This window comes from Anneissia japonica, unplaced genomic scaffold (assembly GCF_011630105.1).
Source record: "Anneissia japonica isolate Jap-2015-1 unplaced genomic scaffold, ASM1163010v1 scaffold640_len1575945_cov177, whole genome shotgun sequence".
NCBI lineage: Eukaryota > Metazoa > Echinodermata > Crinoidea > Comatulida > Comatulidae > Anneissia > Anneissia japonica.
Window position 1 is genome coordinate 1,488,250 of NW_022684376.1, and position 12,712 is coordinate 1,500,961.

The 12,712-nt window shown below is 32.8% G+C and overlaps 1 protein-coding gene across 1 annotated transcript in view; it reads left to right on the forward strand.

The window, feature by feature from the left end:
* The first annotated feature begins 6,607 nt into the window (after positions 1-6,607).
* The window catches only part of LOC117104957 (histamine H2 receptor-like), a 9,010-nt gene continuing 2,905 nt past the window's right edge, over positions 6,608-12,712 (forward strand). The window contains exons 1-4 of the mRNA XM_033245925.1: positions 6,608-6,710; positions 9,589-10,090; positions 11,617-11,737; positions 12,468-12,653. Of these exons, the coding sequence (XP_033101816.1) occupies positions 9,660-10,090; positions 11,617-11,737; positions 12,468-12,653 (738 nt within the window). The 5' untranslated portion in view covers positions 6,608-6,710; positions 9,589-9,659. The remainder of the gene's footprint in view (positions 6,711-9,588; positions 10,091-11,616; positions 11,738-12,467; positions 12,654-12,712) is intronic.

Here is a 12,712-nt window from a genome sequence, read left to right on the forward strand (position 1 = left end):
TACTGTATAAGCAAAAATTGAATCAAGAAATAAAAAATGGCCCTCAATTATAAAATTAAAGAAAAAAAAAAAATAAACAACTGTTGTAAAATACTAATTCCAGGGGCATTTGCTTATCTAACCTGCTTTCCATTCAATAAAATAATTAGAAAAATATTTTTATGTGCGATGATTACTAAATACTGTACAATTACGACAACTCACTTACTGCGTTCCCAGGATTTAATAACTTTTTTTGCAGAATTTTGTGTAGAATTTGTAAAATATTTACTACTAATTTGTTGGTAGCCACTGTGTGTGCAGAAACATGGAGATCCAGGGGCAAATGGTCATTGCTATATAAAATGATTATTTGACCACTGTAATTAAAACTTTTAAGTATTTCACTACTAACTAGTTCCTTGGCCTCAAAAACATAGATACCCATATCATCATGATATGACTTCAGAAAAAGGTTATGACCCTTTTCACATAGGCCTATTTTAACCGTCAAAAGGCCACTTTTCCCCCTTCCCCCTTTTCAATTTTTTGGCCCTTCATTGTCCCATTTTCCGACCGATTTTTTTTTTAAAGTGTGTCAAAATGTCCAAGACAATAAACTGCTTCATTTTAGACATGTTCATTTGGTATCTGAAATATCACCTTTTTTTTACCCTGTTAGCCTTAACATTACAGTGCGTATTATCATTTTATGCATATTTGAGCTAGTTTTAAGAAGCAATGTTGAGTTTTAGACCACTGGCTATGAATCAGAAATTCTTTGGAGAGCTGTTTTTAAAGATTAGGAACATAAGGAAAGGCCAAATAACATAGGAGGAAATAAAATCTTTCTTTATGTGAAATAAATTGTAAATTTTGTTTTATTTACAGTATATGCTGCTCAGATTTTTTTCGCCATGTGTTATAAACAGTTTCAATTAGGCGAATAAAAGAACATTTTTTTTGAAATGGTTGTCCCATGTTGTCTTTTGGAGGCATACGTTTAACTTCGGTCTGCTTAGAGGTTTCAGGTTCGTTTACCCTCTAATTATGCTGTTTGGAGACCACTTCTAGACCGTGGTCTGTAGAGGTTTTTAATTCGAGACCGAACCCCGAGATCGCCCCAAATTTTACAACCAGGCTATTAAAGGAGTTTTCTTAACACATCTATATTTTAATGTACATAGCTCTGAATATTGGCACTCATTTCAGGAGACAATTGATAATGCAGTAATAAAACCTTGTAGAAACATGCAAATAACGTTAATTTGCTGGAGGATTAATTTCCTCGATGATTATTGCCTGTTCGCGGCGGGAGTGTGGAGGCCTCCACTCCGATTTCCAGATACCATCCCGCGACTCTACAGGAGACCAGATTTCTGTATTGGCACTCCAATGTGGAATTTAGATTTCTCTATTTAGAGCGAAATTAGGAAGAAAGGTTAAATGTGTTTAAAATGGATGTAAAGTTAATGCATGCTGTTATTTATTAATAAAACATTTCATGGTGACCAGACATCAAGTCACGTCCTCCTTTTTTTACCAAACAACACTAATCGTTATTCAACACAGGACTCTGTATAAACAAACTTATAAATGATACTGAAAAAAAAGGCCTCGAAAAAATTGCCCGGTAAAAAAAACAATGACAATGACAAAAATATTTATTTCCTTTGAGCATAAAAAATTTACGAAAAATATAAATGTACAACATTTTTAAAGATCAAAGAAAATGGGAAATTCCTGAAGTATAGCTTGTAAATGGAAATCCCAAATTACATAATTAAATATTTCTTTTACATATAAGGTTAAAAAATAATTCAAAGGCCTATTTCACTTAAATTAAAGAAGTTTAAAATTTAATGGAAAAATTCTATTTCTTTTCTGTAAATTATATTTTGTATTCATTAATAATAACATCTTAATTACTTTTAGTTTCTTTATATTTATAGACGATTAAGCCATAAAATAAGTACAGTGTTTACAATCTAAAATAATATAAGAGAAAATTTGTAAATAAGTTAATCTGACTTCCTATAACTGTAATATCTTCTTACTAATAACAGCTAAGTTTTAATAATAAAAGAAAATGTTAAATCGTTATACATATATATACCTATATAGATACCTATATATTCATACATATATATAAACATTTACATACCCATACACATATATACATACGCACATACATACACGCATACACCCCTACATACACCCATACGTACATACATACATACACCCACACACACACATACGTAAATTTATTGTTGTTAAAGTGAAAATGAAATTTTTTGGGCAATACGGTATATAAAAATACACAGAATAACATTCTAAATTATAGCAAAACACAGATTTCCGCTATAAATCTAAATTATATTTACCTAATAGATTCTTTTTGTATATTTTTTTTAATAAAATAGTATTTCTAAAAACTTTAATACTGCTAGGTAGACTATTCGATAGACTACCTCCTTTATTTGTCAAGCACATTGATTTCAGTGTAGTTGTCCTATAATTAATACAAAAAATGAAATGTTCCTGCTGTCGGGTAGCATAATTATGCATTTCCGTGATTGGCCTAAAATACTCCAGGATAATTGGCGGAAGCAATTTCTTATGTGCTTTATACATAATAACAGCAGTGTTCAATTCAATAAGATCGAAATATTTAAAGTTTCAAACGAGTAAAAAATAGGTTTGGTGTGGCATAAGTAATCTGCCTTTGCAACAGTTCTGAGGACTTTTTTTTTTGCAAGAGAAATAAAAATTCTAACGTTGATTTATAAGTGTTTCCCCACACTTCACAACAGTAGGTCATATAAGGCAACACTAATGAGTTATATAAGGTAAATAATACTTTGCTTTCTAACAGGTGTTTTAATTTATAAATTATACTAATGTGTTTGGCAAATTTTGTTTCTATTAATTTAAAATGACTCTTCCAGTTTAATTTACAGTCTATTTGCACGCCAAGAAATTTTTTACTGTAGACCCGTTCAAGTTCAACACCATTTATAGTTATATTCGTTTCATTAATTACATTTTTAGAATAAAAAATCATATAATCACTCTTCTTAATATTTAAAGAAATTTTTTTTACTGCAAACCATGTGGACAATTTATTTAACTCCATACTTACTAAATCACATAGTTGTTGTAAGTTTTTACCGGAGCATGTTAGATTAGTGTCATCTGCAAATAAGATATAACTAAGAAAAGGAGATACTCGATAAATATCATTTATTATTTAAAGAGTTAGGTATACTTTCTGTAATTTATTAATACACCACTTTTCACAGTAGCTTCAAGTTCTGAAGTGAATATGTTGTCAATAAGAGATGCACTTGTCTCAGTTACCCTTGTTGGTTTTGTTATCAATGGAAAAGTGCCATCACTAAATAACAGGTCAGTGCCGGATCCAGAACCAAATGGTGGGGGGGGGGGTAACATGCGAGCTTGCTCGCATGCCGATCGCGCGCAGCGCCCGAGGGGGGAGGGTGTGGGAGTGGGTGTCCTCCTCCCACGGTGTGGAAAATTTTTGAAAATGACATTGTAAAGATGCAAAATTTAAGCATACAATTACTACATAAACTAGAATTTTAGAGCCTTTATTTACATGTTACATGTTAACCTACATGGCTGATTTTTACATTTTGCTTGCTCAGGAAATTCTAGGGGGTGCAATTGCCCCTTTTGCCCCCCCCCCCACCGGATCCGGCACTGCAAGTTTAAGAAGTAGTTTGTATTCCAATTTTTTTCATAAATTAAAAGATCAATATTGATCACCACATACAAACATTTTCTTGCCTCTTTTTTCCTGTAGAATATTAGAAATTTGTTCATTAAATAACACCAAGTCAGTTCCAGGAGTCCGAGATACAGCTTATTACTATGTTTCTTTTCCTGTCACCGACAATTTCAACTGAGACGCATTCTCAACAGTTTGGCCGTTGAAATGTTAACTTCGGTAACGGTTTATGTTTAATGGTTCTTTTAACAAAAATTGCAACACCACCCCGGACTTTCCTTCCCTTGAGATGTAATATGATTGGTATCCATCCATGTGGTAACTATTATTTCCTTTAGCCCATGTTTCGGATAAAGTTATAATATCAAATGATACGTTTAATGTATGTAGATAATGAACGACTTTTTCAAAATTAGCAGACATACTTCTAAAATTGAAATGTATTAAAGACAACTCTTTATTTTTCTGATAATCAGTAATTGACTTAAATTGTTGGTCCGTATAATATTGACAATCAAAATCTTATTTTATTATAAAAATATATATCCGGATCAATATTCACATCACAATCTATATGCATAAAAAGAAAAATGTTTAAAGATTAAAAGTGGAAAATGAGGAATCAGCATTTTTTGTAATTACCATTAATTTGGCTAGAGGGAAAATTTCGCACAATCCTTAAATTTGATGGTACCACATCTTCTCTCCCCGCTAGAAATATGCTTAGAAAAGTACTATAGTTAAAAATCACTTTATACAGTTACTTGTTACTTGTTATTGGTATAGTGCCTTACTTTTCAGTTACGAAGCGCTGAAGTTCTTTTTCCCTGGTCATTGGGTCCCCATTTATACTCCTGGGTGAAGAGAAGCAATGCTCAAGTCTTGCTCAAGGACACAAGGGAAATGCACAGCGAGGGATTGAAACCCCGACCTCGAGGTTGGGGTTTATGAATTATGGAATTATGAGTTGCGCTCATAATTGACAATTGCCGTCATGTTTTAAGCTAACTCTTCTACTTGTAGCAAAAGAATCCAGTAATTTACTTTCAGAGAAAACTACCTTCTAAACATTCGATTCATAATTACTAAACAGCAATTTAATGTAATGTAGTTCGAATTATATAGTACTTTATACCGGAGTCTCAAAGCGCTGTGGACTAGCTCGTACAGTAACGTTCTTCTCCTTTAAGGGTCTCTTCATGTCTCAGCTACCCGGTAAATCGGTACCAGCTACTATCGTCTGTCCACAACAGGGAATATATGGACCATCAGTACACCGGGGTAACCCCTCTGCTCGTCTCGAAATGTACTGGGTCCAAAGTGAACACAAGCCCAATTGCGTACACTACTGGGCCTACGGTTCATAGTCCTTATCCGAGAAGACTTGTTCCACCACCAGAACCATTTGTGCAAAAAGTATTTTCAATGTTTGGTGTCACAATATATTAGCCTCCTATGTTCTTCTTCATGTTGATGTTTTTGTTGTTGGTCATTTGTTTGTTACCACAATAACTAAAGTTTGGTAAGTCGAATTAGTTTCAAACTTAGCTGTATGCAAGATGGTAATAAGAAGACGGAGCCTATTGTTTTTTGTACGTGTGTGAATATGCTAATTACACATTTGCATAATTAATATTTCACTAATCAGGTAATTTAGGCTATTTACCATGATAACTAATGTTTAGTAAGTTTGATTGGTTTCAAACTTGGCAGAATGCGAGATGTTAATAACAAAATGAGCCTTGTTTTTGGTACGTGTGTAAATACGCAAATTTCTCATTTGCATTGATTAATATTTCACTAATCTGAAATTTATGCTAAATACCATCATAATTTCCACCCTCCTCGTCGTCGCTGTTGTAGTAAACTGTTTGTCACCACGATAGCCAAAGTTTGGTAAGATTGGTTTCAAATACTTTTCAATTCTCAGAAAAATAAAACCATACCGTGGGAAGGCTATGCTTTTACTGCGCAGCGTAAAAGTAGCATTTTTTTTTTCAAATTTACATTAATACTAATATAAAGTAGCTTAACTTTGAAGGCAAGATTACTGAAACAACTTAACTGTATTAACTGTCAACATAAACATGCAAAATAACCCGCATTTCCCATTAAAGTGTAAAATAAGTTGCATTAAGTGTAACTTATGCATGTGCTTGATAATAAACATGGGTCTATTTTCGTCACATCACACATACAAATGTTATGATTTTAACTGACAAACGGTACAATGACTCGTTCTGATGTGGCCACACCCGATTAAACCCTGTCCATTCCACCAAATTTTATCTGACCAAAGCATGTGACATATGCCTAAATTTTGCGAAGATCCCACAAAACGGTGTCACTCATTCTCACTTGTTAAGTTAAGACGAAGGGATTGGTGACTATTAATTTCCCCCATTTTTTAATTTTTTTTTTTTTTGATAATCGTTGAGTAGGCCTACAGGTATTTATTCACTTGTTACTTAACTACTGTACAATAATGCCGGAACCAAGGTGGCCAAGGCCTGTAATTAGGCCCCGGACTAATCTTAAATATTAAATTAATCTTAAAAAACGAAACTAATCTTAAATGCCAAAAATAACAAAAACAAATCACAAAACAAACAAGCAAGTCGGTATCATGGTATGATCATGCGATACTTCCATCTTGTGGCGATTTATCAGCCTTTGCTGCAGCAGGGAAAACAACAAACAAAGTAATCTTTGTAAAAAACATGTGATATTCCTAAATATGGTTATCACATCATGACCATATATAGGCACTCTATTCGGCATAGAATAATTTTTTTGTAAAACAAATTGCTAGTCCAAATTGATTGGGCTAAATGTTGCTGTAAAAATCCCACACAACGACGTCACTTAATAAGACAAAAGGATTGAAGATTATATAAGTACGATAATACGATAGTTTCATTTTGTGGCGATTCATCAGCCTTTGCTAACAACCTTTGATGCAAAGGAGAAAACAACAAACGTAAGCAATCATTTTATTAATATGTTTTGTCTTTACTATATTTTTTTTGCAGTGAAAGAAAATATATGTCTCATTGAATTGAAAAAATATGTTTTACTTGTCTTTTTTTACTTCATAATTTTGTAATGATATTTTTTACTTTATAATTTTTATATCAGTTCTCATTATGTCAATTATAATTTCTATTATTATCATTATTATTGTAATTATTATTAGTGTATAGTATTAGAATTAGTATAAGTATTAGTATAAGTAATATATAGTATTGTATTAGTATTGTTACAATTAGTATTAGCATTAAGTATTAGTATAAGTACCGTATTAATATAAGTATTAGTATTTGTATTTGTATTAGTACTATTAATAATAACAATAATAAGCAATTAGTAGAGCTCCGCATAGTACACTATAGGAAAATTTTTATACGAAGCTTAGATTATGCTTGAAAAAATTAACTAAACATACTGTACGGATACAATGAACAACTGGCCTAGGCTATTTTGTAATTTGTTTAGAAGAACTTGTTTAATTTTTCACATTCGTCAAAGAAATAAACATTTTTCAAAGCATTCGAGAGAGAATAGTCACTGTCACTAACTTTTTGGTCGGTGCAGACAGGCATCTTGGGATGATTTCATAACTACGCTATGCTATACAGCCTAGGATAGTATTAGGAGGAGGCCTCGGTGGCTCTCTAATTTCGTTCCTTGAGTCTTTAAAATAGGTCCAGAATATTCCTATTAAACGTTCAGTTTGTTTAGAGTATTAGGGTTCATTGATTCAAGGAATTGCTTAATTGTTCACACTTTATATTGAATTTAAAGTAACTTTCTTCGGGTTCTAATTAACCTTGGTTTACGAAAGTAATTTTCAATTACAATTCAATTTTTATCGCGGTGCACGGTGTCTTCGCGGTGAAGAAAAAAATGAGGATTTTTTTTTCTTTTTTGCACACGAACCTAAAAAATCAAGCCAAGCGTCCACTGTGAACTTACCTTTGCCTCTCTCCACCCAGGGGTATTATAAGGTACCTGGTAGGATAGTGTGGCATTGAACGTATGTGGCTGTGCGTGTAAGCAGCATGACAAGGGATCTTCCCAGGGAGCAGAGAAAGTTGCACAAAACTGTGCTGGTTTGTCAACTAAGTATCCCGTGACCAGGGAAATACGATGCCAGCGACCTTGTATATTCTCAGGAATGTGAAAGTCGCCGTACAAATTCGGATTCTAAAAAATAAATAAATAAATGATGTTATATGTTTGTTTTCCTTATCATATTATTTGTAATATGCACCTTATTTTTACTGTGTGTATTTTAAAGTTATAAGCTTATATGTTTTTTCTGCTTTTATCGCTTGCATGATCCCACCCCATGGCTAAGCACACAAATGCTACTGAAATGCTGTTATAGTTTGAATTAATATGTTGATGTTAGTGCAATAGAAATACAGGCCTATTAGGAATTTCAATTCAACATTTTCTTGCACAAAACATATCCATCTGTTTGTGACAGTTCTATTTCTATTGCATCTGTTTGGGACATTTTGACTGCGTGTTATCCTGTGTTTTGGTATGAAGGGAGCGATAAGGGTGTATTTACGTCCCTCTAAAAGGGTTACCGTAAATGCTCGAATAAGCGAAGTGGCGCTAATGGAAATTATAATGTTATAATGTTGTTGTGTGTAATGAAAAACTTTGAGAACTAAAGCCTCCAAAACATTTTATAAGCGCCAAACGCGATTATTCGAGCATTTACGGTAGCCAACTAATAGGCCAAGAAGCCGCATAGGCCTATCTGCCACACTATACATTCCCTTACTGTGTGTCACATCCATGAGCTCTCACGGACTAAAGCAATGTCCCCCCGTACATTAAGGTGCCCTGGATATTAATGGGCATTTATATTTTTTGCCAGAACCATGGGCCGATCGGGCCCTAATGAGCAGAATATGTACAAAACACAAAAGACACCTTTAAAATGTCAAAAATACCATAGTGGACGGGAATTTGGACCCCCACTAGCCTTCAGGGTAGGGCCCGTGAGGCCTCAGACTTAAATTACTCCACTGCATCCTATGTATAATAATAATAATAATAATAATAATAATAATAATAATAATAATAATAGTAATAATAATAATAATAATAATAGACCTAATAAAAATAATCATCCTACCTATAATAATACTAATAATACTAATAATAATAACAATAATAATAATAATAATAATAATAATAATAATAATAATAATAATAATAATAATAATAATAATAATAATAATACAATAATATAATATGTTAGCCTCTTTGTATGATTTCGGTTTGATCAATTAGGTAATTTCTGATGTGGGTTCTAAATTCAAATGCATTATATTCTAGCTGAGAACTGCAAAGAAAACATTGATTGCAATTTTTTACGCTCTGTCCAGAATATCAAATTATATTGGACAAAAACATGGGAATAATAGGCACATCATGACTATATAATAATATAGGCATACGGAAGGTTGTTGTTTTTTTTTTGTCAAAGAAAATTTGATAGTCTGACAGGGCCTTTAGAACGTATATTACGTCTAATAAACCCATATTCTTTATCGATTTTCCAACGCGATAAATGATAATTAATTAATGTATTTATTATTTTTAATTTGGAGACCAAGATACCTCTGTTATGTTTTCTGTTTTCTCTTTATGAATAATTTCGCTTCGCATTAAATGATAATTTTCACTTTCTATACCATGTTTCTCTAATCAACTAATACGGTGTTTGTTACGTACGATCATCATTAACATTTGCATTAATCATTAGGTTTATTCTGTATGAATATTATTAATATTATTATTAATGAAGCAATTGTTTCTCTTTTTTAATTCGTTAGGTGTTACCAGATCCAGAAAGAATTAATAGGCGTATTTTCGTTGTGACAAGTAACGCACACTATCATTTGAAATGACCCCAGTGACAAAAAATTACACCATAACTGTATTCGGAGATTGTCATCTTTTTAACAGACCAAATTCCACTTCCATCGCATTCTCATTTGAAGTTGAATTCAATTGCACTGTGCTGTATCTGTTTACTTGTATCCAGATTGTTTTATTTATAATTGGATGTACTGGAAATGTCATCGTTCTTTTCTTGATTCGCCGATGCAGACAGTTACGAGGTGCACCCGTCCTTCTATTAGTAAACCTTGCAGTAACCGATCTTTTCGTCTGTTTAACGTATTTCCCATTGTTCATATATGCTACTTTGCAACCTATTGCATTTCCGACTTCCCCCTTTCTGCTTTCTACGAAGGCGTATTTAGTTATGTTATTCTTGGAATTCCAATCACAATTATGTTCAGCCCTGACAATCGCATCTATTAATTTGGAGAGGTACGGTAGTATGCTTAATACCTGTCTCTTATACACATCTAGATGTGTATAAGAGACAGGTATTTGTATTTGTACTCCCCAAGTAGAGGAGGATGCTGTAAATTGTATATGAGTGTGTTTCTTGGTGTAGAAAAACAGTTTCTTAAAAATATTATTTTCTATGGCAGTAGAAACAAAAGTCCAAGAATGGAATCTTTCATTGTGCCAAAGAACCAACCTTTCGTACCAAAGTAATATTATGTCCAGAAGGCCAAGAAAGATTTTTTATGGCACAGTATTTATTTTTATCTTGGTAATCTCATGATTACCAATGATTCAAGAACCATTGCTCTCTTAGTAGAAACATATCGTAAGATTGATTCAGTATCCTCTAACTATATATAATTATGTATGTATATATTACCAAATGGACGGTGTAACAGCAGACATGCAATAAATCTCACAACAGCTTTCAAAGATACTGTTTAGGCTGAGCCTAACTGTTTTATTATAAAAATTCATGGTACAAACATGTTTCAGCAGTTCAACTGCCATCTTCGGTGTAAAAATGCTTATAAGCACTAAAAGTATTTTTTGAACAAATGCAGTGAAAGTTTATGGTAAGTATGCGAACTGAGACGAATTAAAAAGGCATGCATAAAGATGAAGAAGTACATAAGGCCAGATGGTAGGCGAATTTTTAAAATAAAACAGTTAGGCTCAGCCTAAATGGTATCTTTGAAAGCTGTTGTAATTTTATTGAGATATATGTATGTATGTAGGCATGTATGAATGCATGTATGTATGTATGTATGGGTGTATGCATATGTGTATGTATGTATGTATATATATATAATAATGATATTAATAATAGCTATGAAAACACTAACTATAGAACAATGATAATAGTAATACTAATTATGACAATTTATACAGGTACGTATCCATTGAATTTTTTTAATAATTATTTTAAAATTTTATTCATAAAAACAATATTTTAATAACATCATTAAACTTTCTATAGGCCTAGGTTTTATCCAAAAAACAAAGTATTTAATTTGCAACGTTAGCTATAGTGATTATAATTGTTCATGTCCTTCAAAAATTAATATTCACTGTTTATTATAAAAACAAGTTAGGAATACATTTCAGGTATAATTGAAATAATTGTTTGAGTAATGCTATTTTAATCTTACTTTAAACAAAAACATAATGTAACTAAAAATATATCGACAATTTTAAAAGCGTCATTTGGGGTAGAGCATACCACAAAGGGATTTAATGAGTTAACTGAGTTGTAAACTATTCAGAGTCATATTTTTAGAGAAAAAAAAGCTGGTAGTACTGCGAATACCAGTTCGATCATTTCTAGTGGATCTGTTGGGGCTTCGCTCAAATAATACTGGACCAAGATCTTTTTCTGTTGCTGTAGAAACTTATATAGGTGCTAGCTTGGATTTGTATTTTTGCCTGTATTTTATATGTACGTTTATTATCTGTCGACATACCAGACTTAGTCAAGTCTGATTGTGTTTTTCTATTTTAAGATGCTACGTTTTGATATACCCACTTAGAGTTCACACTGTCATCACTTTCAAAAGAAAACTATTAGTTACAGGAAGTATCTGGGTGATTTCGATCTTGTGTTCAATTCATGTTTTGTTTATGGTAAGTAGCTGATAGATTAACTGCCAGTATTTTTTATAAACAGTAGTTGATACAGTGATGGCACCATGATCTGCCCGCCTAAGGGGCTGGATGCCTAACAGGGAAGGGGATAGACAAGTGAAGTGGGCATTTTAGCTAAGGGCCGCCTTGGGCTCCTGATTAGTCAAAGGGCGGAGTCCCCAGATACGAATATACGGATATTGGACGAATTTTCATGAATGAATATTAGTTTTTTAATGTACTGGCTTGAGAATGAAGTGGAGGAGATTCCATATTTTTGTAGGGTGTTGTAGTTTGAACTTACCCCCGGAGCTAACACATATGCTAGGTTTAGATGACCGATATAAAAGATTTCTGGGGAGGAAACCAATTTGGGAAAAAATGCATTTACAATGGATTCTAACTCAAGATAACTATATTATAAAAGGTGGACAATAACTTGGTTGGTAGGCTATTGCATATTTATGTCTAGATGTGGTCCTATCCAGTGTGGGTCCAAGAATTTGAAATAGAGGGACCCAGAGAGGACTTTCAAATATTGATAGTGCTCTCTCTGTTCTGCAACTGCTTTGATAGAGTGGGGGACCCAAATTTATTTGGGAGACGTGCTCCCCTTCTTCCTAAAAACCCTGCTAATGGTAAATACTTGCACATATGTTGGTCATTCTAAATATTAATAGTGAGAATCTTGTCTCTAAAATTGCTTTTGCTTATCAACATCTTTCTGTAGATACAATGGATTATGTTTTTGAATGATGAGTTTGACTTGTGGCAACCTTTAACACAATTTATAATTCCGGCAATCATCGTAGTAGTATCTTGTGTCATTACATCTGTAACACTTGTTAAAAGAATACAGAGTAATCGTTTACAAGAGTCCAGCCAAAGTAACATGTCTACAAAAAATCCAAAAAAGGTAAAAGTTAGACCTGTAATCTAGCTTATTTGAATCAAATGCGTTTACAATATCTGTTG